This window comes from Pteronotus mesoamericanus, unplaced genomic scaffold, assembly GCF_021234165.1.
Source record: "Pteronotus mesoamericanus isolate MK-2021 breed Mesoamerican mustached bat unplaced genomic scaffold, CSHL_Meso_final contig_347, whole genome shotgun sequence".
Lineage (NCBI taxonomy): Eukaryota > Metazoa > Chordata > Mammalia > Chiroptera > Mormoopidae > Pteronotus > Pteronotus mesoamericanus.
The window spans coordinates 18,021,664-18,047,088 of NW_026555137.1; the positions used below are offsets into that span (position 1 = coordinate 18,021,664).

The 25,425-nt window shown below is 47.1% G+C and overlaps 1 protein-coding gene across 1 annotated transcript in view; it reads right to left on the minus strand.

Moving 5' to 3' along the window:
* The window catches only part of SIPA1L2 (signal induced proliferation associated 1 like 2), a 179,455-nt gene that overhangs the window by 43,422 nt on the left and 110,608 nt on the right, over window positions 1–25,425 (minus strand). Inside the window, exons 6-9 of the mRNA XM_054576752.1 lie at window positions 24,862–24,965; window positions 17,078–17,235; window positions 11,283–11,859; window positions 7,580–7,854 (exon numbers count right to left, since the gene is read on the minus strand). Of these exons, the coding sequence (XP_054432727.1) occupies window positions 7,580–7,854; window positions 11,283–11,859; window positions 17,078–17,235; window positions 24,862–24,965 (1,114 nt within the window). The remainder of the gene's footprint in view (window positions 1–7,579; window positions 7,855–11,282; window positions 11,860–17,077; window positions 17,236–24,861; window positions 24,966–25,425) is intronic.

Below are 25,425 nucleotides of genomic sequence, written 5' to 3' on the forward strand. Positions count from 1 at the left end.
ACATGGACGCCTACCCGGTTCCTCTTCGCTCAATAACAAAGGAACGTGTCATCTACTTATGCTTCTAATTAGCATGAATGCTGCGTAGAGATCAATAAAAGCTCAGCTGCAGAGTTAAAAATAAATATAATTTTTTAATGCTGCTCGTCTAGCCAGAAACTTTTGTGAGTCTAGTCTCTCTTAGGAGTGCATCCTGGAAGGCAAAACATTTTGTCAACCAAGAAGGTCATAGAGAATGTGCTGGTTAAAATGCAACACGACAAAACTGTAAGAATGACAAGCGGCTCCGTGAGTCGGAGCCCTTGGAGGCTCTTACATGCGACTGCTTTATTCTGAAAAACACAACCGCGTGTCCTTCCGCGCTTGGCTTTGTGGGGTTCCCAGGCTGGCTTATTCCTGCAAAGGGACGCTCTCCAAACGCAGCAGCAGCTGCCCCCGCTGCCTCACGCAGGGTTGCCCAGCACCAGGTTTCGGGTCCGCAGCTGCTACCGCTTCTGGGCCAGGCCAGCAGAGGGGTGGCGTCTACTCTCGTTCACAGCTGACAGGCACCCACACTCACTGTCAACCATGCACCGTATCCATGCTCCCTCAACTTCAGAGACGCCCAGCGGAGGTGCCAGCAAGATGGCAGCTACCCACCGAGGCCCGTTCCCTTCCAATGGCATCTCTAGTTTCCTGGGAGAGCCCTCCATGTCCTACCATTAATACTTCGGGCCTTTGGAAGCGGAGGCTGTGGGGTCTCCCCTGCACAGCCCTACCACCAGGGCAGCAGCGTGGGGGGCGGGTGGTGCAGACAAGCTGTATGGTCTTCTCTACTCCGTCCACCACCTGTTCTCCAAGGAAGAGAGTCTGGGCTCGGGGCTCAAAACCCAGACCTGCCAATACATAGCTCGGAAACGGGACAACCTCATTGGGCCCATGTTTCTCCTCCTGTGGGTGAAGCAGGAACCACGCAGGGAGTGTCGGGATCAAATCATGTGAAACACATGGGCTCCCTGAAGTGACGGCTTCGCAAGAGAGAGGTCAGTTACAAGGAGATAGTCCTTTCCGCTTTCGTAAGATAGAGGACACAAATATTAAACAGCGAAAGGCACATGAAAGTTCACAAAAGTGCTCACCGCCTTCCTCTATCCACTCAACATCACTGTTGTGTATAATGAGATCACATCTATTTACAGAAGGACGAACTGTAAAGTTTGACTTTGTGTAACAATCAGAATTGCAGACAATTGTAGAACTGTTACATTTCCTCCACGTACATTCACCTACACAACACATCGTCACTCTGTTCCTTTATTCTTTTCATTGTACGTAAAAGGCAGGACATACAACTTCATGGTGCTTCAAGGGAGTGAGTCTCAGGAGATAACAAATAGCGATGATTCTTTTGAAGTATAGCAAAACGAAACCAAAAACCGAGAGAACTGAAAAAGCTGACAAGGCATAGTCTTAGGAAAAAAAAAAAAGGCACTTGAACAGAGGAGCCGGACCTGGGCTGGGTAAGCCAGGGACCGCCTGGCGACGTGTAATCAGGTGATCACAACCTGCCTTGACTGTGCTCTGAAACGGCCTGCTCATTTTACTTGACTTGGCTGCCTCGTAGAGACTCTTTAACTAAACCCTGTGATCTAATGAACAGCCTCACAGCCTGCCCCACCGCTGTCCTTTACTCCCATCCGCCACTTACCTTGGAGGGCGCTTAGCTGCTTTCCACGCACACTACACCCCCACCATGCGCCACAAACGTCCAAGGAGTACCAAGGACATGGCCAATTTTCAGAGACGTTGGAAAGGTGAGACAGCTACTCAGAGGCAGGTTCATGCCGGAACTTGGGACCTCTGACTCCTAGCTCAGTGCTCTTTCCAAAACCCTAGGCCACTTCCTTAGAAAACCATCAAAGAACAGTTAATGTGGCCCACATATGCCGTATTTTCCACTGGAAGCTAAAAAAAAATCTTTGGAAACAAAGACGCCGAGATCCCCTGAAAAGAACTACCTGCTCCTTTTATATTATGCACTTTGCAAAAGAACCCTTTATAGCCCTAGGGATTAAAGCAATCACTGATATTTTAATCATTTTAGCGTCTGTTATGCTAATAGGCTGCTAAGAGCTAAAGACTCTTTCCAAATCATCCAACAAGGTGACAGGGGTAATTGAAGCTCATTCACTTGAATCACAAACTCTTTTTGTTGCATAAAAAATCAAAAGCTTGCAACAGAGAGATAACCACATAGTATGGCTTAAGGGAGAGGTTAGGGCAGTGCCAAACGCAAAACAGGTACTAAATGAAATACTCACTTTTCACAAATTTACAGAAAGAGAAAGACAGCTAGACTCTAGACAGAGACATCAGACCATGAACCCACCTGACCCGGCCCTTTGACTATGGACTTGAATCGAAAAGGTGCGTGTTATATGCCAGAGGCAGCGAGGCTACCTGGAACTGAGTAACTCATCAGCTTCCAATCCTTTCCTTCCGCACCAAGTGCTGGCGCCGACTGGTCTCCCCCCGCGGGGTCTCCCCAGTGGGTCGTATCCAGCACAGCGTTCAACTAAACGGCTCAGGAAACTCTTCACAAAGCCAACCGCTTCCTTTTCTTTCTTAGAAAGCTTGAGACCAGAAATAACATTTTATTGCATTATATACTTCAGAATTAAACACAGAAGGTTTCTCAATAGCTAGCTGATGCCTGGTTTTTGATGAGAATATTTCCATCAGGAGAACATCATTGGCTGTCCACTCGCACGGCATGGTGTAACGTGTCAAGCATGAGACAGGTCTCTCTGCTGAAGTGACAGCGAGTTCATGCTTTCCTGTCATCCTTGCATTTCTGTCACAGTGCCAGTAACATGACAAGATACCAAACTGCAGAACAGCGTGGACACTAAGACACAGAGTGTTCGCCGGAGAGGCTGAGTGGGCGGGGACCTGTTATCAAGCAGTTCGCTGCTGCTACAGTTGGAGAAGACTATTGCTCGACAACAAAAATGTAAACGGAAAATACTGTGTTTTAGAATCCTAGGGAGACAAAAAGGAGTCCATGAAAGTAAAGATTAGGTCTGTCCTATTCCATTCAAAAGCCCCAGTAACCAGCACAGTTTCAGGCAAAACCTGGGAATGAATGAGCGAATGAGTGAGTAAATCTGAGCTAACCTACCTAACGTTCGTCCTGTAATCCAGGCTTCATACTTCAAGGAGTGAGAGAACAATCAACAGTATTTTGTAGGAACTCAGTGCAGTGAGTGTGGTTCAGTTACTTCAAGAACCTAAGTTCTGTATTTTTTTTTTCAGGACCCATGAGACAATACCAGACATAACTAATGTTTGTATCCATACAAATAAACTGTAACCTCCAAACCTCACTTCAGCCCAGATTTCCACTCCCATCTACACACACACACACACACACTCCACTAATCTAACAAAAGTGACTTCTCCTTCCTATTCCGATTCCCACGTCCTCCCCTGTGTACTTCAGGGAGTTCAATGGTCAGGTAGTGGGCAGCAGAACAGCAGTGGAGAACATAGAGCTTGAATTTTATAGAATGATGAGAGAACCACAATTGAGATTCATGACAACATGAGATAATGTCCACCGTTCTGCATTATAGAGAAAACTATGTCATGTCAACCAAGTATGAAAAACCACACAAAACAGATGCACCCAGCAAGGAATTCCATTTCCATTTTTATTGGACATATTTACTAAATCATTCACAGTGCGTAACAACTCACGCATAATTCTGATGAGTTGTTATTTCCTTTATATCAGCCTTTTCAGTTGATCTGCTTTCTTTAGGATGACACCGAGAGAAGGCCAGTCACCTCTGAAGGCCGGGGGCTGGGCCGCACCATCCCTCCCAAAGCCAAGGTTAATTAGGCACCGCCAGCACAGCCCAGGGACTGCTGGCTGGGGAGGCGCCCTCCTCCCTTTAAACCGCACTTGAGCTTGAGGAGCGCTATTCCCAAACTGCTTCCTGCCGCTCATTCCCAGCCCATTCGGACTCACTCAGGATCTGATCCCAGCACGAAATCACTTAATAAGCATCCCCAAAGGGGACCTTCCCTGCTTGGCGTTCTGTGGAACTCCACAAGGAAATCGAAAAATGACTTTGCCTTCCTTTCAAGCTGAGGGACGGCTGAATGATCAACCCGAGGCTTCAGAACAAGACTTCAAAATGCAGGGCGGCTTTTGATTCCATGTAAATACTTTCCCAGCTAAAGACTTCATTTAAAGCAGCAGCTTCTGAGTCATAGCAAACACCTGACCCCCGGAGGACCAGGAGGGAGTCTATTAAATGACAGGCCTCGCCCGCCGCCGACAGGGGCAGATGGGCTCCGAGGCGAATTATTTCTCCCTGATACCCTGTTGGGCGAAAATCAAGCTGATAAATGGCAGAAATGAATTGAAGCATCTTCACTCCATTATTCACAATGTTTACGAAGAATGAAATATCTTGCAATTCATTAAGTGGGCCATCTTGGCAGACCTCATGGCTCTTCCATTAAAGACAACTTTTTAAAAATCACGCGCGCGCACACACACACACACACACACACACAGTCCATGTAAATGAATGTTTTTTTTCTTGCCCCCTCCCTGACAGGCACTAAGAGCCAATCTGTGAAAAGAGATGAGCTCATTTTCCGCACTACAAATCAAAGGTGCAGCATTACCTTGAGGCGTACATTTGTGTATTTTGTTATGGGACTGACAGTGCTAAGCAATGTTTCGTTGAAAAGGTTTGTATTTTAATTTTAAAAATGAGTCAAGTGCTTCCCGTTTCCCCTTCAAGGCCCCGCTCTCCAGCTTCTCAAAAAGTGGACAGAAGGCGGAGGCCGCCAGAGGGGGCGGAGGGGGGGGCGGGGGGGTTTGAAATTCAAACTGGCCTGCACACCTGCAGGGCAGCCCAGGGCAGAGCCCTTGGGGGCTGGGGAAACTGCTGCCTGAGGACAGCGAGGACTTCCTGGGGGTGGGGGTGGGGCATCCAGGCAGGCCCAGGCAGCGCGAGTCCCTAACTAACAAAAACGTGGATTTAAAAACTTACAAATTCAAATTCGTACAACTTTGGAAGACTGGATTGGAAGATTTTAACTGATACGTGCTAGGCCTAAGACTTTGCGAAAATGTGGATGGATGGGCGTGCCAATTTGGGAGGATTACTAGCAGGCAAATGGCTAATTCTGATCCTGGTTAAAGTTGAAATATGTAACATGCTTATTCTAGATTAATCAAGAGAAAGATCTGTAGCTTCAGGGAATAATGTTATGAGACCTCCGGGAAACAAAGGCAAAATTGCTAAATATCTAGAATAGTTTTAATAAGAGAATTTGCATTTAACACAGAGAAAGAATTACACACAGACCAAGGCAGTTAAACACATCCTTGGGTAAAAGAGATAACAGCCAAAAGTTTTAAATGGTAGTTTTGGTGTATTTGTTTTCACTAAAAATATTCAGTATTTCTTAGGAGATTCTACTTTTTAAAATCATATGCTTTAAATACCAAACATAATGATAACTTGAACATTTTTATTAACCAGATCTCTTGAAAGCTTTAAACATGTCTCCTTATAGACCGAAACTAAAAATAGAAGAAGAATGTTTTTAACCCAAAGGGAGGGCAGGGTAACATTTCTGTGGTAGTAATCAACCTCTAAGATAGATACGAGGATAAAAGATAAATTTTCAACATAAAATTTACAAACCTTTAACTCTACCAAAGGAACAAAGGAATCTTACTATATGATAAAATTTCTAATAACTGGCTTAAAATTTATTTTAAAAGGCTTTCACTTGCCATATTTTAGCTTCAAAAGTCTAAAGGATTTGCCTTCGATTATTTCCAAGTCTCACTGGAAATAAGGTAGTGTTTGTCTTGGATTTCTTTGTACCCATGCCACTGTATGGGGTCCCTGGGGAGCGAAGGGACTTAACGGGGCAGAGTCTGAACAAGACCCTCCATTCGATCTCTGAACCTCATGCACGCGGGCTGCCCACACATGTGTATATATTAAATTTGATTATTTTCTATTGCTAATCTGTCTTATGTCTGTTTGATTATTAGACCAGTCAGAAGAACCTTGAGGGTAGAGGAAAATTTGTTCCTCCCCTACACGGGTAATTCAATCTTAATTAATATAAATGAAAAATTCATCTCCTCAGTCGCACTAGCCGCATTTCAGGGGTGCAACAGTCACGTGTGGCTCGTGGCCACAGCTGCAGATGGTACCGACAAGGGACATACATCACAGAGAGCGTCAGGGGACAGTGCTGGTTTTACAGGCAGAGGCCAGGAGATGGAGGATGTCCTTGGCGGCCACAGAAAGAAGTTCAGAAAGTGGAATCGGCATCTTGTTAACTTCGAATGGTAAGAATTGCTCTTAGAGCATGAAAGCATTCAAATGAATATCTTAAAGTGATTTTTATTTGCTTATTTTTAGAGAGGGGGGAAGGCAGGGAGAAAGAGAGGGAGAAAAACCTCAATAAGCTGCCTCCCGCAGGCGCCCTGACCAGGGACTGAACCCACAGCCTAGGCCTGTGCCCTGACTGGGAATCAAGCCTTTTGCTTTGAGGGACGATGCGCAACCAACTAAGCCATGCAGGTCAGGGCTACCTTAAAGTGTTTTTAACTAAAATGTGGGTGCTGACGATGTCAGAAGGTGTTATTTAATCTGCATCTTATTCAATCGTCTCTTAAGAACAGTAGGAGGAGGGCGATATACTATAATCCCAGTTTACAGGCATTAAATGATGCCTACAGGGCACGTGAGTTACCCAAGATCACACTGGTAAGGCCTGGGTTCTGAGCAAACTCTTATCTCTCCAGAGCAAGGGCTCTGAAGGTGCCTGGAGGAACTTCTGGGATGGAAGCAGAGTGTCCAGATGCCGCAGCACCAGATGGGCCAGCGCCAGGTGGATGGCTTGTTCTTAGTGAGCATTCTTTCTCTTCTCAGCCTCATATTTTCTTGATGTTGAGCATGAGCCTTTTCTATTGACAATGGAACAGTACCCCTTTCTCACGCCATTCTTGTTCCCACCCTCCACCCACCCACCTCTGAACCTCCCAAGTCCAGCTACTTCCTTTCATATGCTTCTCGTGACAGCTCATCAGCATGTCCCAAACCAGTTCAGCTAGAATGCAGCAGTCACCACAGTGAGCATATCTGATGTGCCGTTATTATTTCAGACATACAGGTTTTGATCTCTTAAATGCCCTGTTAATAATCAATGACTTCGCGTTATGAAAGGCACTCTTCAAATGCATAGCAAAGAAGTGTGTCTGCTACAGGCTGAGCTACGATGGAGACATTTCCCCTCAGACACAGTCTCGCTGGTCCAGGCGACCCGCGCAGCTGCTCTGCAACTGAGCGTATAATACCTCAGCTTTTACGTGGTCAGTGTCCCATTAAATTGCTTAGAAAATGACCATTTATCATGTATTACACACTAGGAACTTTTCAGAGCTCTTTTTCAGTCGCTCTGATGGGGGATATCCCAGTGAGCCCGGTCGAGGACGCCTTGGGCCGCATCTTCTGAGGACCCGCGGGAGCCGTCGGGCCCTGCCGTGCCTTACCTCCTGGGCGAGCCATCCTCGTGGGGCTGGACGATGACCACCTTCACGGTCACGGACGTCCGCAGCATGTCGATCATCTGCTCGTGCGTCAGGGTGGCCACGGCCACGGTGCAGATCTCCACGAGGCGGCTCCCCTGGCGCAGGCCAGCCTTCCAGGCAAAGCCGAAGGGCTCCACGTCAGCGACGATTCCTTCGAAATTCACGTGGAAGCCGAGCTGGCCCAGCCCGTTCCTCCTCAGGGTCATTTCCACGGTCTCGCAGCCTCTGGTCACTATCTGAGGGAACAGGAGGCAGTTAGGGACGTCACTGCGGGGCCCCCGTGTCAGACGTGCACGAAGGCCTCGGTGCCCACTTCTCTCCCTCAGCCTCACAGCCCGCCCCTCAAAGCGTCCCAAGGACAAGGGCATGTTTCACGCCAGAGTTCACCATGATTAACCGTGGCATCAGATGCCAACGAAATAACAAAAGTTAAACCATGGTTTCATTTTTCTAAGGCAAATCCATTCCTGACACAGGGGTCCTGCATTTTCTTAGAGGCCCCTGACCGCGAGCTTGTGAGCCTAAGAAAGACTGGCTCTGACAGGCCCCTCCGCGCCTTTCTCAGGCCGCAGACGTGGCCCGAAGCATAGAAAGCGCGTCATTCCAGATGGGCTGCACCAAAGGAAGAGCGACTTCCAAGACCATGACAAGGTTCACCCATCAAACATGGAAACCTATCAGGCAACTTCATTCACCTTCAAAGTGGCCCAGAGCACTTCCACACTAGCACCGAGCGCCTCGCCCCCGGGAGGGGCAGCAGTGGGGGCCAGAACGTCAGGGACGGGGCAGATGCTCGCTGTGCGCCGGCCCTGTGGACCCCCTGGCCGACCTCGAGGACCCCTCTCCTGGGGACCGGCTGCCCTTGCCGGCCTGGTGCTGAGGGCGATTCGGCTGCACTGCGGCGGCCGGCCGGACTCCTTGGCACCGGCTACCAGGCCGGTGTGCAGGGCGGTGCTCTGACACTGGACCATCTCTTGGGGGCCAGGGCCACCCCAAGATGCAGCAGCTCCCGGGCTCTGGCTTCCCGAAAGTACAGGACGCAGGAGGGCCTCAGAAAGGAAGATGAAAGAAGGGGGTCTTGCACCCACTCAATGCACTGCAGTACCAAAAATTAGTTACGGCGCCCCTCAGAAGTGCGTCCTGAGGGCAGCTTCCATGCACAGGAAGAAAAACCAAAGCTCATCCAATATCGTTAGGGTTGGCACCGCTTATTTGTGGGAAATACAGTCGGGAGGTGTCCTCCCCACAGCCCCACAGCACAGAGGTAACGCGCAAAGTTTCTGTTAAATACAGGCTCCATTTCTGCAGAACGTGCTCCGAATACACAGATTCCTGTAAGACCTTGGACTGCAGGTTCAGCTGTGGGATTGGGGCTGGCTCAGTGTCTCACCCGGTGTCTAAGTTTCCATGGTGACCACCCCGGGGCACACGCTGCCATCAGCTCCTCAGAGGCACATGTGCCAGTCTGGGGGAAGAGACTGCTGGTTTCAGTTACTGGTGGCATTTTGAAAGACTGAAGTTTCCAAAGTTATAGCCTTGTTTAAAACTGTTGAGAAATTACCTTTGTAAAATGTACATCCTGAATAGTTCTTCCATCACTTTTTTTTCAGCTTTGTTTCAACTAAGCTCCCCTACCAAAGACGACATATGATGTGTGTCCCGCCTTCTTTCCAATAGTAACACCATTTCCAGCTGGAATTTGACATCTACCTATCAGGCTAAAGAATGAAGGGCAAGCTTCTCCGGAGTCCCACCCGTCCTGTCCCTCTCTTGGTTTCCTCTGGCCACCTGCCACCTCCCTACCTTTGTCTGTTACTGTTTCTTGCTTCTCAGCATCAACAGAGGCTGAAGGATCCTGTCCTCCGTTTATTTGGAGCTCCTCACATCCTTACTTGGACTCAATCATCATGCAAACATGGTGGCCCCCTATCCACGCACCCAGGACTGGCCGTGTAACTTGTGTGGCCTGGGACAAAATGCAAGTGCAGGGTCCTGGAGTCAAAAATTACTCAGAATTGCAAGATCGCAAGAGGAGAGGACTGAACCACGCCGGGGCCTTCTGAGAGCTGTCCTACGTGATGGTGCAGGACGCACGCCCAGGACGCCGGCCGGCCTGTCCCTCCGGGCTGGGCTCGCGCCCCCTTCCTGTCTTTGCCTGAGGAGTGGAGGACTTCCACTTCACTTCCCGCCCCGCTGAAGGCACCCTGGGCTTACATCTGTCGCCCCCAACATCGCTGTGAGGGCCATGCGGTGCTCCTCCCTTCTGTTTCTGTTGCTACCGCCCTGCACCCCCTGTAGGTGCTACCCCCACACGTCTGTGGGGGAAGTGTTCCCACACCTCCTGCTGCAAGTCATCCCAAACACAGAACACAGCACCTGAAATGTATTCCACACATCAGCCACCGGGGTCACATCGGTGATACAGCCACTTTCTAGGAAAGGGGGAGGGTGGGGACCATGGAACCACGACTGTGTAAGAGGCTGAGGGCACGTGCATTTCGGCGGCTGGGGGAGAGGCATTTGTTCTGTGTTTTATTTTCGGGAGCACAGAGTATGGTGGTTTGGTGGATCTCCTCAAGAGAAGCGCTTGCAATATTCCTGGAAGCACCGTGAGTCCTGAGACTCCAGGGGGTAACTCAGTTCTCCAGGCCTGTAAACTAATCATGTGCTCTGTCATCCCTGAGTCACATCGCGGCGTGCACGCACACAGCCGACTCCACTGGTGACCACACGGGGCCTATGCCTGTAAATAGTGTCTGCAAATAATGAAATTATTTCTCCAGGGCCGGCAGACACTGACTTGAGTGTCTTGTCTCTTGTATATGACTTTGAATAACAAAGAACAGATTTATATTTGGTGGGAGGACAGGGGCAGGAAATGGGGACAATGTCTCCTTTTTTCATGATCCATAATTGAATAAATCTTTTCTAATTAATGAAATAAACATCCCTTGGGGGACAATTTACACAAGTAATACTTTTGCTGAAAAATGGTTTGTTCTTATATTGGATTTATTCTTATAACTCTATTGTATATAGTCAAAACTAAAATCTGTTATCTTTGTTAAAATTAGAAGTAGAAATACAACTGTTAAACCCATAAACATCATATTTAGGAGTTTTGTACTAAAGAAAACATTAAAACAATCTTTTGTGACTTATTTTTTTGTGCGTGATTCTATAAAACGTCCTTAAGAAATGGTGGCTGTTAAGAGTAACATTTAACCTGGCAGCTTCAATGAAAATACCTACGGTGCAAACAAGCACAGAGTTGCAGACGCGGAGAGCACGTGCGCGTTCCTATGATCAGCAGCAATTTTGTGCCCCCTGAATTCCCTCTGGGAAGGTAATGGCGTGTCCATCTCTGCAGACATACTATCTAGACAATATTTCTGTTTTCCCTCCAAACACTATAAAAATATAACCCGATATTCCCTTTTGAAAGTTGCCTTCCTTCTCCCCTTCCAAACAACTTATAATGGTTGCTTCTCTACCATGCGTGTATTCAGCGACAACACAGCATTTAAAATAAAGCTCTGGATCCCTAAGAAACAGTAATTCATTCCCTAGACACCATAATTCTCAAGGCATTTCCACAGGGAAAGCTACCATGAACATGGGACTGAAGACCTAAGGAGGGCAGGCATATAAAACCTGTACTTACTCCCAGCCGCTGAACGATCTCCCTTATGTCTTCAGAACAGTTGTCCACCGAAGACAGAAGGATACACTCTCCTCTTTCATAAAACACTTTGATGCTCATCAGTCCCGAGGTCCACCCAATGACGTCCCGGCAGGAGCAATTAAAGACCACGTTCTTGGAATCCTTTTCAATCAGCATGATGAACTCATTGGAAATCCCAAGCAGACATTCAATGTTGGCAGACTGGCCGAAGTCCAGCGCTACCACGTGCCACATGATCGCCCCGACGCTAAACAGATGGGCGTCCTTCCTCGGCTTCACTTTCTCCTTCTTCTTGGCACCCAGCGTAATGAAGCTGAACTTCACGGAGGTATCCACGGTGGCGGTCGTGACGAAGTTCTCCGCCAGATCTTTCAAGTACTCTTGCCTCGTCCGAGTGGCCATCGCTCGGAACTTTTCCGATTTATGGGCTGCATTTTCTGCGTTGATTACTTTGGCTAAAAGGAAGTCCCGAAACACGGCTGACTTTGGAAAAGTTACGCCTTTGGGAATCGGTGGGCCAAACGGTGGCACATCTTTTGACCTAGAAACGCCAACACTGAGGAGGAAAAAAAGAAACAAGATGAGCTGTGAAGCCATAATACTTACTTTCAGAAACCTGACACACACACACTTTCAACTTAGCCATCTGTTTTGTAGCTACTTGCCACCCTAATTTCTGGATGCCAAGTTTTTATTTATTTGTTTGTATTTAACCTTGTAGATAAGGTGCATTATGGACTGAGCTGTGCTCCCTCAAAATTTGTATGTTGAAGTCCTAGCCCCCAGGGGCTGGGAATGAGACTATGTTTGGAGACGAGGTCTTTAACGAGATGAAGTCAAAATGAAGCCATGAGGGGTAGGCCCTCATCCAATCTAACTGGTGTCCTTACAAAAGATTTGGATACCCAGAGACACCAGGGATGCACCTGCACAGAGGACAGACCATGTGAAGACACAGGGAGAAGACACTACCTGCCAGCCAAGGAGAGAAGCCTTGGGTTAAAACCAAACCTGCCAACCCCCTGGCCTGGGAATTCCAGACTCCAGAACTGTGAGGACAGAATCTGTGGTAGTTGCCACGGCCGCCTGAGCTGGCTAAGATGGGGGGATGGGGAGTCGGGGGTGGGTAATGAATCCGTCGTGGAATGGGATACGCAGCTTCCGCCTGTACCAGGCTGGCGCTCTAACTCTGTGGCTCATGCTCGCTGAGAATGGCAGTGACGCTGCCAACAGAAGCGAGGTTGGCCTCGGAGGCTGACTGGGATGTCACTGGTACTGGACGCAACAGTCATACCTACAGCTTCAAGATTCGGAAGGGTCATTTTTTTTCAGGAAATACTCGCTTGATCACAGTTTGAAAATCTAAATGAATATTTTATGGGAGTCATTTTAAAAGATTCCAGAGACTGGAAAAAATCAAATGCACAGTGATACTAACAACCATCTTAACATATCAAAACCAATGATGCTCCCCTACATCAAAGAGACATTTCAGTTGTGTCAAATCCTTTTTGGAATAAGATCAACTATAAAGAGTTGATTAATAAATTAACAAATAGAAGACGGGAGTGAGTAAGTGAATGAGGCCGACAGCATCCACTCCCCGACTGCAGACCAAGAATCTGTACGAATCCCACATCTGCCCAGGCTGGTATTTTCTGTGCTGGGATAAACAAAGGAAGCAATCGAGGTTCCATTTTCATCATGCAGGAAAATCCTGAAGGGGATGAATTAAGGCATGAAAACATGCTGTCCAAACTGGTTGCCAGGTGTGAATTCATTTTCTGAAATGTGGTAGGTTAGACTCTAAAAAGCTCCTAGTCCCCAGAAAGCTCTCGAGTTTGCTTTAGCCTGCATACTCTGCGGTCGAGTGAGTCACTTTCTGGGAACTGAGTAGTGACCCTGAGGACTGGCGGAGGTGGCGGGGGCTGCTTAGTCAGGATGAAAGGGGAGGGAAGGACCGCTTCCCACTGGGCGGACACACCAAACTCATCCATGGTGGCGTACACGCACCACACCACAGAGTGGTGCGAGGGACATGACTCATGTCCTGAAAGGAAGGTCTTGAAGACGTTCTATATGGAGCAGAAATTAGGTGTCCGCTCACGGTAGCACCCAGAACGCTGTCCCAAAGCTGCCGGTATGGACTGTGATTCGCCTCACCTCACCTCGATGCTTCTCCTCTACTCCAGTCAACGCACTCAGTGACCTCTGCGTACTAGAACCTGCCCTCCCAGTACTAGGCCTATACTCCAGCGACCGCTCTCTGTGGTCACCTCACAGGATGGTGGAGGCCAAGTCCCACGTGACACCTTGCAGGATGTCTTTCAGGCTCTGTGGATTTCAAGCCCTGACTGTGGCTTGTGTGCACTTAGAGCCAAAGCTGCAGAGAAACTTTATACCTGAATGTGCTCTCAGGTGGTTCTCACTGCGGAGCTCCCTTTCGCTCCAAATCACCGACCCTGATAGCTCCCTGGAATCCCCTCTGCGGGTGCGACATGGGCCTGCTCCACACACGGCAACCCTGTGCATCTGAGAGCAGGGTTGCACAAGACAAGCAGCAGGGCTTCAACAGGGTTACTTCTGCCATGCGCGGGGGTTGGGGATCGGTTGCAGGTCCCCTGTTACAAAATTTATATAATCCCTAGGTCTTCCAAGCAGAGTTGAGGTCAAAAGGAATATTCTTTTGCATGATTTAGGTAATTCCCAATGGAAATTGGGGTAGAAACAAGAATAATTTTCAGAACTAATTTCACCCCAAGAACTTGATAATTTTGTTGATGATTTAGAAGACCCCTCCCCTGAAAGAGACAATACAGACGTGCTTTCCTTAATATGCAAAGTCGAGGGTTTTCATTAGGCACAGTGGTGAAGAGTGGACTCTGGCATCCGGTGCCCCCAGCTCTGCTGCTCAGAGAGACTCTGAGATAATTACTTAACTCATCAGTGCCTCAGTTTCCTCATCCGTAAAATGGAGGTCAAAACAGTACCATCCTCAAAGCCCACTGTGAGGATTAAACAAAATACTGCATGTAAAGCTATCGTGATCCAAGCTATGGTCATTATTATTGTCACAATTGCTTTAATCATTATCATTGAGCTAACATTATAATCTAACTTTTATCAGGAGGGGCCGCATATTGAGTTTTCTGAAGTGGAAGTCATCAATCTTTATAGATTATCTCTTCGCTTTTTAACTGACAGCTACCAAGCCCGTGGAGCAAGGAGCTGACATAGTTAGGGACATGTTTTGCTGTGAGTTTATCTTGGAAAATACGTGGACACATAAATTCCTCCAAGTCACCTCTGCAGTGGCTGCAACTAATACAATTAAAGAATCTTATATAAAGAAGGAGGTGATTTGTTGCATTTGCCCTTCCAGTTTCAGGCTAAAATCATGTTACGTGGAGCTTTGGGGACGCTGCCTGCTCATCTCTCTCTTGGTTCAAGTGGACCCAGCTTTCCTTTGGTGAGGATGCTGTATCCGTGGGTGATGCCATGGAGACCATGCGTGTGAGGTGAGAGCATCTCTTCCACGCATGCAGACGTGCACACTCACTGGGCAGCACCGTTTTCATGAAAGGAGGTCATTGCCAACCCACCAGCCACCTGAACTGCGGGTCTGCACTAGACGGCACTGTGGGTATCAGCCAGGCTCCCTGCCTCCCCACCTGCACAGAGCTCATGAGAGAAGCTGTTTGGGAGGGTTTGCCTGATTGGTGTATGATCCATCCAGCCTTCTTTAAACTGCATCATGGATTAAGACATCGCAATTTAGAAAACAGGAGACCTGGAATATTTTATCATTTTCTTGGGGATCATTTTAATGAATTTATTTTGCCACTGGTATGTTTTGAGGAACAGCATATAAAACAGATCTGTAAGGCGTCTTTGGAAAATTTGGTGGAATCTGGGTGCTGTAACCTTGTTTCACATGACAGACTGAATATGACTTCATAAAATATTAGGGAATTGATCTGGCCACAGCATTTCAGAAGATTAGCGTTGACTTACTGAGGAATACTCATTTTCAGCATGATCAACAGAGTGTTTGAGGCTGTTCCAAAACACCAGACACTCTAGCGACTTTACATTTATCTGCTGACTTTACGCTTGAGCTCAATGGGCAATGGACACTCAGTGACAGCAGAGTGGTTTCTGAAAACCAGAGAGTCCATCGCTGAGGGGTCTGCAGGTGCCGTCTTCCATCACAGGAAACAGCACAATCCACTCTGTTCCCAAGTAAGCTCTACACCCAAAACATCCCTCTCTGGTGATTTAATTAAACCCAGAAAACCTGAAATAAATAAAAATAAATTGATTTTATGTATCTTCAGGATTGTCTGCACTAATGAACCGCCTCATGATATAAGCCTACACTAAAGATAGAAAGTAATTTAAAATACTTGATCTGGCCTAAAAAGAGCAGCCAATAAAATAAAAGCAGCTACAACACAGACCTAGGCTCATGTTTCCAATCCATTAAGAAGGTTCATTTAAGAACCTTCTTATTACCATTCTTAGGGTGAGATCTCAGAAGAACAAGCCAATTGACCATATTGGCAGCAACATAATTTAAGCACTGTGTTTATATAGAACAGATATTACAGTTTTTCTTCTTCTCCCTCTGCTTCTGTTTTGTGAGCAGTGGCGAGTGGGCTGAGCATTGGGCCAGTGGTGGTCTACGCGGCTGCGTACAACGACCACCAAGGGAGAAAACATACAGGGGCCAGGCCTGCTGCATTAGAGCCCCGCACAGCGCGGCCAGCCGGCGGCCGAGTTCAACCAGCCGACTGTGAGGCAACGCGCAGCCCAGGACTCCTGGTTTACAGCCCATGTGCCTTTAGGAGGGGCTGGGGGTGTCAACTGGCGACATCTCGTGCACAGAGTGGTTTCTCTGCCTTGAGGCCATGCTCTTTGGTCCTCATAGACGTCCCCCCAAACTATGTCCTCACACCCACACTCGTGTGCCCCACCCAGGCCCCATCGGCAGCAAACTGACCACGGCCGTGTTAAGACATTAAAGGAAATAATCTATGACAAGTGTCAGGGACTCTCCAGTTGTTCTGCATAATTTCTGCTCTTCCTTCACAACTACACACTGAAGTCGGTACTATTATCCTCACGTTTTAGAGAAGAAATCAAAGGCTCTGAAAAAATAAAAGATTTCATACAAAGCACCCCGACCTCAGGTCGAAGGCCCGCTCTTTTCCTGGAGCCCCACATAAGATCTTTCAGCAGCAGCTGTTTCCTCCTTCTCAGGAGGAAGGAGAAAAGCAGGCGCTGTCGGAAACAGCCTTGGGATTGGGGGGCTGGGTCTGAGCGCGAGGACGGCAGCGGGAAGCCACTGAGGCGAGCGGGAGCCCCTCGGTCCTGCAGCCCCACCGGCTGAGTGTGCCCAGGAGCCGGGACGCGCGGCACAGCTTCACCACGGCGACGGTTTCTCATGCTCAAGAACTGATAGGGCCACATCATCCACCTCCGAGCCTGGGAACAATTGAGTTAGATTTCCGGCAGGGAACTTTCTGGAGGAAGTTTTTAAGGGGGAAAAGGAGGAAGTATATAATTTATGATTCTGAACTGTGAGGCATTTCATTTTTTTTTTCCAAAAATGGGAAGAAGGCAATTATTTATTACAGAAAGCATCTGAGTGAAGAGAGTGGGAAATATAATTAGAAAAAAATAATTATGGGGTTGAAAAATAATTACTGGAGAACAAAAATATCTGTTGAAATAAACCCGGGAGAATGAGAAGTCAGGGACAAGTGACTCACCTATAACACACATTTTCAGTACATGGATTGTGCACTCGGACTATGACAAAGACGTGTTGAAAGTGGGACCGGATGCTCTTTGGAGTAAAAGGAAGTGCTCCAGGCTCTTGGAAGACAATGGTCACGATGTCATTTCCTATATGCCTTTTCCTCAGAAGCTGCAGTTAAGACATTGAACACACACACACAGAGTTACAAACAAGATTTTCTGTGAAAACAAAATACGTAACTATATTCAATTCACTCATCTCTCAATGGAACAAGGTTATTTAGAAAAGCAGGGCCTTCTTTTAAAGCCAGTGCTTCTGAATGTGACCCAGGAAAAGCAAACTGGGCTGCCTCCAAAGCCCTAAGGGAAGAAAAGCCTAACTCTAAGCTTATCTCTTTTAACTTGAACTCTTGCTCCTCTTCATCTTTTTTAGTGGAAAATAATAGCACATCAGAGCTGAAAATGCTTTAAGAAATTTTATGATTTAAGCTCTTAAACTTAAAGGAGGGGACAGAGTCCAAGAGGGCACAGGTTTGCTGGAAGTCCCACACTGCGGTGCAAGGGGCCTGTCTTTTGTGCTCCCACGTGACGTGCGTCTCTGCAACAAAAATGCACAACCCTGTCAGAGCGGTGGTTGATATATTCAACTAATTCACTGAAATTTGGTATTTTAAATGTAACTCAGAAACACAGAATTCTATCAGATTAACAGCTGGAAAACCCAGTAAGACGTCTGTAGTCCTGTAAATCACAAACGAGGCAGCAGAGCAGGAACCCCAGGGCAGTGACATGTGAACATTTAACACCTTTACTTCAATGTTCCTTCTGCCAAGGGTGCCCCTTCACCTCGAGGTTCTCCTAGACAACTCGGAGCTCTGCTTAGACGCCGCCGCACCGCACAGGAGAGCTCCGAGCAAGCCCCGGTCGGGGCTGCGCCCACACTCGCAAGCCTGTCTCTACAGCATTAGTGGTTGTGCTTAGAATAGTCTAATCGTCCGTTTACTTCTGTGTTGGGGCCGATCTTCATGAGGGCAGGGGGGTGCATCTCACCGCCTCCTGATTCCCTAGCTTTTCATGGCCTGCCTGGACACAGCAGGCTCCCAGCCCGCATTTGCTAAATGCATAGACAGGTGACAGACTTGGTAGTCACAGCCACACACACAGCGCCCCGAGGCGGTGAGCACCTCGGAATACATGCCGACAGACCCCCACACAGGGCTCGCCGTTAAGTCTACGCAAGCAAGCTTCTGCATCTGAGCTCCCAGCTGTGACCCTAGGTTCTAAGAGACCCAGTAAACCTCACACAGGTGCCGATGTCACTGCGGGAATGGGGCCATCCCAGGAGGCGAGCCTGTCTCAGCCAGCAGTAACAAAGACAACACGCTTGCTCTTAACTGTACTTGGCACCTACAGAACACACACTGCTTGCTGTAAAGAGCTTAAGTTTACCTTTTAAAACCCTTTAAATGCAAGTACAAAAAGGGCTCCCCGGTCAGGCCCCTGACTTGTGACTGAGCACAATAGAGGGCTTGGGACGGTGGGGGCGAAGTGTCCCTCCTCCCACAGTTCTCTCTGTGCCAATGAAACTGCTGAATCATATGGCAATATTTCCCATTTAAATCCCCGTGGTGAAAGCTAGAAACCCATGAAAATCATCTACTGTCAGGGAAGTTTTGAAACATGCATTACTCTATACTAATACCAACCCCATGAGTCTTCTGTACTTTTTAAAATTTTGCTAGATATTTAAATAAAATGTGTCACTTCAGATGCATGTAAAAAAACCATAACGCACTGGGACATGTTCAATGTGTTACTCTTGACCCACACTGTAGCAGACCCAGACGTGACCCACGAAACATAGTTCATGCAAAGAAAAGCAAATGGAAGCAAAGATAAGTATCTAAAACAAACATCAATGGGAAAGCTGAAAAATTATACTGGGTGGACAGTCTCTTCCCTCATTTCCCTAATAACTGAAATATATGATTCGTATGTATTGTAACCTGACAAGGGAAACGCAAGAACACGTGGGAAGTTAAAAAAAAAAAAAAACAGCTAAAATGCGTAACATTGTGTTAAACACAGATCTGGTGAACACGGAACACAAGAGCTGACGCCGTCCTTCACTCAGTATCCTTGAAACACAGGAAATCTCAGGTTAACAAATAGAAGGCAGAGCCACGGTGGCCACGAGAGCCCCCCACCGCCCGGACTCCTGGCCACGCTCCCCTGTGACAGGCTCCCTCAATCACAGGTGCTGGGCGGGCGTGGCCTCCTTAGCCTGGGCTTCCTTGATGTGACAGCTGTACCGGCGAACAGGAGAGCTCTTCCTCTCCAGAGGCCCCTCCCCCTGAGGGGGGATGGGTCACCTCTGGTCCCCTTCCACACTGTGCTGCAGGTGTTTTTAGAGCGCGGGGGCTACAGGAAACTTGAAGACTGGTTACCTTGACAACAGTCAAGCCGCTTTTTCCCTTTTGGAGCACATTCTTTTGCTTTGTAAAGTGGGCCCGAATGTTTTTAAAAGTCTAGTTCTTTTTTCACCATGGTCACAAAAGGCACTTTGCAGAAAAAATAAAGTGTATGTGGGGGCGGGGCGCAAGGAGAGTCATCAGGAAGACTAAAATCTAAAACTCTTCGTAGGAGAATAAAATAAGAAAACTCAACACCTTATCCGTGAACAGGATGCTTCAATTTGACTCGAGATGAAGGAAATATAACATCTGGAAAGTTAACCAAAGCATTATTCACTGTTTCCTAAGATTTTATCAAACAAATAAGTAATTTCTTGGACGTCTTATAAAAGGTGAATGTTTTCTTTCACGGTTAGTGCCATTTTTTTCACTCACTGGTCAGTGACGGTCCGTGTAACCAGAGTCTGGAACTAGAAGGGGAGAGGGGTGTCAGCCCACAAGCAAATGCAGCCCCGCACACCAGGAAGGCGGGCGCCTGGCCGGCAGGCGCTGTCTGTGTGGGGACTGGGGGTTAGGAGATGACTCCCACTAGGGGGACTTCTCCTTTCTAGGCATTTGAAGCTCAGGACACTTCCTCGGCGCCAAGAGAGCCAACTCAGTGTCTCCAACTGCAAGAGTTAATAAGCATTGTATCAGATTTACACAGTGAGCTCTACAAAGTTTCCAACACTTGATTCAAGCTGCAACAGAAATAAGCTCTTGTTGTGACAAGGAGAGTGAGGATGTGATTCTCCACCCAGTTCCGTGGCGAATTTCGCAGATGCCCCGGAAACAGCAGCCTTTCAGGGTCTGTTCTCCATCCCCTAAGCAAAGGTCAGGGCTGAACAGGACTGGCTGCGAGATGGAGCAGCGTCCAAACCAAGGAAAAACAAAGCGCTCTCGGGCAGCCGCGCGCGGAGCAGAGTGTCATGAAGGTGAACGAGGCAGATCTAGAGCCTCTGTGCAAACAGATTCATTTGTTAATTTTTAAAACCTAGCAAAGTAGACGGAAAAAGGCAGTTTGCACCTAACTCTGGAGGGGAGAGTGAAGCAGGCTTCACAGTATGGAAGCAGCAGCTAGGACATGGTTCGGAGTGTCTGAGAGTCAAGAGAAGAGAAAGCTGAGGCTGCAGAGCTCCCGAGTGCTGCTTGGCTTAAGGAGCAAATACGTGAAAATGAGCATGACTTCAAAGAGAAATCTGCATCATTTAATGATTACAAGTTCTGAAATTCAAAGAGACGAGCTCAGAACTGAGCAAAAAATTAAACGCACTGCCGTAAGAGAACAATCCCAAGAGCTGGACCTTAATCCCTGGGTCCAGCACTGGGATCTGAAGTCCAGTCTGGAAGAGCAGGGCTGCCCACAGCTCCCCCTGCCTCTCTGAGCTTATTGCCACCCGCCCTCCACCACGCCTGCTTGGTTCTGCCACAGCTGTTCTGACCTGCCAACCCCTTGCCTGGGAAGGTTCTCCCTTTTTACACCGACTTTCTTAATTTTATGTGTGTACACTGAACACACACAACACACCCCTCATATATTCTATACTGGACTGGGTACCAGTGGTTAGAATTTCCTTTGACTTTTAAGAGGTATTTAGTTACCTGTGGAAAGACGTGCAAAAAGTGAACACAGAACAGTAACCTGAGTAGCAAGAAGGGCAGGGAAACCTGCAGATGTTACCACACAAATACAAAAGGTCTATACAGAGAGAAGCTGAGCCCCGCCCACCTGCTCCGGAAACGCAGAACCCTGGTCAACCACTCATCTCAGATCCGCAGAAAGCTCCTGTCAAAGCTACTTACCGCTTCCACAATTCATCCCTGAGTTATCGTTTCCATATAACCAATATGAAATATTACTTTAAATATTTAATATTAAATATTATATAAAATGCAAAATATTTTCTCAATAGCAAGAGCAAATGTACAAAACAGTTAAGCAAGGCTGAATATTTTGCAAATGGAGAAATACAAATAAGCCAAGATGTGGATTTGTGATGATTTAATAATGAAATGAAAATTAACAGGATTACGATGCTACAAATATCTCTCTTCTGACACTGGGCAATAACAACCATTATTCTAAGCAAAAATTCTTACCATCAGGTGTAAGTGTACATTCCTATTTAGAGCCTGGGAATAAAACAAATCATGGAAAGCTGAATAAGCACTTCATTCTCCCAAAAATATCCCACATTATAAGTGAACCCAAATGCAGCCAGGAGCTGCTCGTAGGGCACTCAGGAGAGAGACTCCTCCAGTATTGAACAGTTCCCCTGCTGTACCAGTTAGGAACTTAGAGAAGTGCACAAACCTCGCAAGGCAGGGGTCGACCAGCTGTCTGAGCTACATGGAGAAGCGGCTCAAACCTAAGGAGCTGCGTCTCCCTTGTCTCTGCAGATTCATTTGTTAATTTTTAAAACCTAGCAAAGTAGACGGAAAAAGGCAGTTTGCTCTCCTGGCCCATCACTAGGCTCAGACCAGTGTTTTCCAGGTGGACTCTCAGAAACCTACAGGCTCAGTCTTACTGCTTAGGGACCTCCAAGGGGCTCAGCACCCCTTCCAAGGAAAGCGTCTCTAACTGTACGCAGGCATTAAAAGAAAAAAAATTATCAAGTGCCAGGCGCCAGGTTCCCTTCATCTGTTTTATGCACTTAATTTGAAGGAAAGGTTTCTCTGCCAAAGTGAAGCTTGAAGCTAATTTGTGGAGTTCTTTCCACTGATAACACCCTGATTGCTTCACTATGATCTGTCCACCAGACAAGCAGAAGGGAAACATCCAGGGAGACAGCCCAGTGAAAGGGGACTGACCACCAAACAGGCCCCAAGACCTGTGGGACGCACTCTGGAAGGAAAGCACTCAGGGGCGGGGGGGGGGGGCCGCGGCGCGGGTTTCTTATCACTCCCTGGTCTGGCGAGGTTTCCTTGGTGAGAGGCAGACATTCCAAAGGTTGAACTTTTTTGCTGTGGTGAATCCTCTAAAGACTTTTACTACCTCTTGGCTTTCAGCTTGATTTATTATAAGAACAAGCATAAGAAATGATATCAGATGTGGACGAGTCTGGACCAGTTAAATAGTCACAAATACCACGGTGCTAATCAGGCCAAAGTTATAGGCACAGTTCGTGTGTAGACCACTTAACTGTGCTAAGTTCTGCGGCCTCCACATGCAGCCATAAGCCCAGCTGGCCACTTGGCATTAACGTAATTTGTGGGCACGGGTGGGGTGGGTGAGAGATGGAGAGAGTCAGCAGAATCCTTAACAAATTTGGAAAGCACGTGTTCTAAGACTGTACAGTGACATCATTTATCCATGAACACAGTATTCTGATGACAACTCATGATTAGCCAAACACTGAATGTCAAAGTGAAAGTAACTTTATGAAGTTACTGGTAAATTAGGCCCTTGCTTTCTTAACTCTTCAGGCCTCAGTTTTACATAATAGATCGTTGGGATTGGAAACAGGAAAATAAAATGAAAATAAAGTCACCTAAAATAGTTATGCTTTCTACTTGGTAAATTTGAAAATAACAGTAACTACTAATACTTACTGAGCACACTCTGTGCCAGGCACAATTTTAAGCACTTATATGTATTAATTCATCTAATTCTAATTACCATCTAAGGAAGGTTTAATAATTAATTCAATAAATGCTGCTTACCATGTTGTGGGTACCATTCTAGGTGTTTAGAGACACTTGGGTGGAAAAAAAAAGGGAGAAAACTCTTTGTCTTCAGGAATAAAGAAAACTAAAACATAAAAAATTTTGCCCAATGTCACAAAATCAGTAGCTATGATTCAAATTCACGAATTGAATCCTAGCTACTAGCTTTGTGATGCATGTTTTAAATCTCTAGTTTGGGAAGTTTAAAACACACATCTACCCCTCTCTGCTCCCCACACACATTTTTTACATGTAGGACTTTTCAAGGATAGTTTCACTGGAAAAAAAAAAAAGGGACAGGGACAGAGAACTCATAAACCCACAAATTTCAATTTCTGTACCACAAAAAGGAGGTGGAGAAGTCAGGGTTGCCACATGAGAGATGGTGGGGCCAGCCCAGTGTGGAGCCCGGTGCCAGTGAGCGGGGACCCAGAGGGCTTTGTGGTTTGAACACTGGATGACTAGGGTCACAAGGCACTCGCTCTCTTTTTGCTCACGTGCTGACAGATGTGCTTGGCCTGAGAAAGCCCAGCCTGGGTGACAACGCACACGGGTTTACTCCTGAATGATTCAGGAGCACCTGGGGACAATGGTCTCAAGGCAGTGTCTTCATACCTAGTGAATCTACTGGGCATTACTCAAAATAAATCATTTCAGAGACAGAAATCTTTCAGGTTAAAACATATATACATGCATACACATGGATCTAGTGACAATCGCTCCATCTCAGAAAAAATACAATGACGTGATTAAAAAATCGAACTTCTGGAGGTAGTGAGAAGAACTTTGATTACTAGACAAATAGGTAGAAAATCCAGGAAGGCAGGGGTGGGGTTAAGTATTAGACAGAAATGGCAAGGAAATCCATCTAGGAATTACCATGAGGAGAGAAACGGGAAGCGGAGCCGCCCCTAAAGTGAGGGTCCAGGTGGGGCAGCGAGGTTTGCCTTCCCATCCTGGTTGCAGGACCTACGGTGCTTCCTACAGCCAGAAACAGGGACAAGGCAAGTGGGCTTTTCTTTGGCAAAATGTGTATTTTGACTGTCTTAGTTGAATTTCATTAGCATTAAAAAAATTCTCTGCAACACTTAAGTTTCGTTCATTCAACAAGTAACTGTTGAGCAACTCCAACGTGGTCCTCAGTGATTTAATACATTCAGAGCCAAAGAGTGCAGTTAACTGACCTCAGGAAAACGCAGTTTCCTAAGCATGAAAACAAACTTTGTTTCAGCTCCCGATATAACCCAAATACAATCAACCCCCTAAAATTCAGCCATGCCAAGAATGACTTTTAACATCCTTTCTTACAGTGTGTTCTCTACATAAGTCATCTACCCACACGCGGAAACTAAAGTTCAGGTGGCACATTGGCCTTCTGATAATTAACAGTTGACACTGGTTTCCCTGGAGATGTTGCCTAGCAAGAAATAAAGGTGAGTATGGAAGAGTTTCTAAGTTTTATAAGGAAAAAGTGCAATAAAACACATGCAGTGATACTCCCTTTAAAGCCCAAATACTTCCAAATAATTAGTCAAAGATTACGAATGCCTTTCAAGGAAAATAAAAGAAAAAGGCAACGTTTCTTTGCGAATTCGATCTGCATGAATCCCCCGACGGGCTGGCCTCGGCTCTGGCCGGAGCTGGGCAGGGACAGCGGGCAGGGGAGGGGCACGTACCTGCTGCCTGTTGTTGGGCATGTGGGGCAGCATGGTGGACACGTGGAACATGAGCTCATAATCTTTGTACGTGGTGTAGAGGGAGTGCGTTCCTGTCGAGTCGGCTGGAGACGAAGATAATTACAGAAACGAGTTAGCAAAATGAGCGATTCAAGCCTTAGACTATCCTTATTACAAAAGGCAATGCAGATGAAACAACACACCACTCACCTGTAAACAACCAGTGTCCTGCCGGCCCCTGCTCTCTCACCCCGCACCGTTTCTGCCGCCCTCCAGCCCGGATCTGCGGCCTTGCCTGCTCTCACCCACGTGCCTTCGCCTGAGTTCAGGGTTCCCTCCTACACTCTAGCCTCCCGACTTAGATGAGCCTCAGGGGTGAGGTCAGCAGAAGAGGGAGGAGGTGGGAGGAGCAGTGGGTGCACTTATTTGAAGGGCATGAGCTGACCCGCCATTATTCTTGCCCCAGCCGAGTGAGCCGAGTGAGTTAGTTCTTAGTTAGAATTCAGGGAAACAAATCAGGATCGACTCCGAATGGAAATGGGAGCGATGTTAAAGATTTCTTTC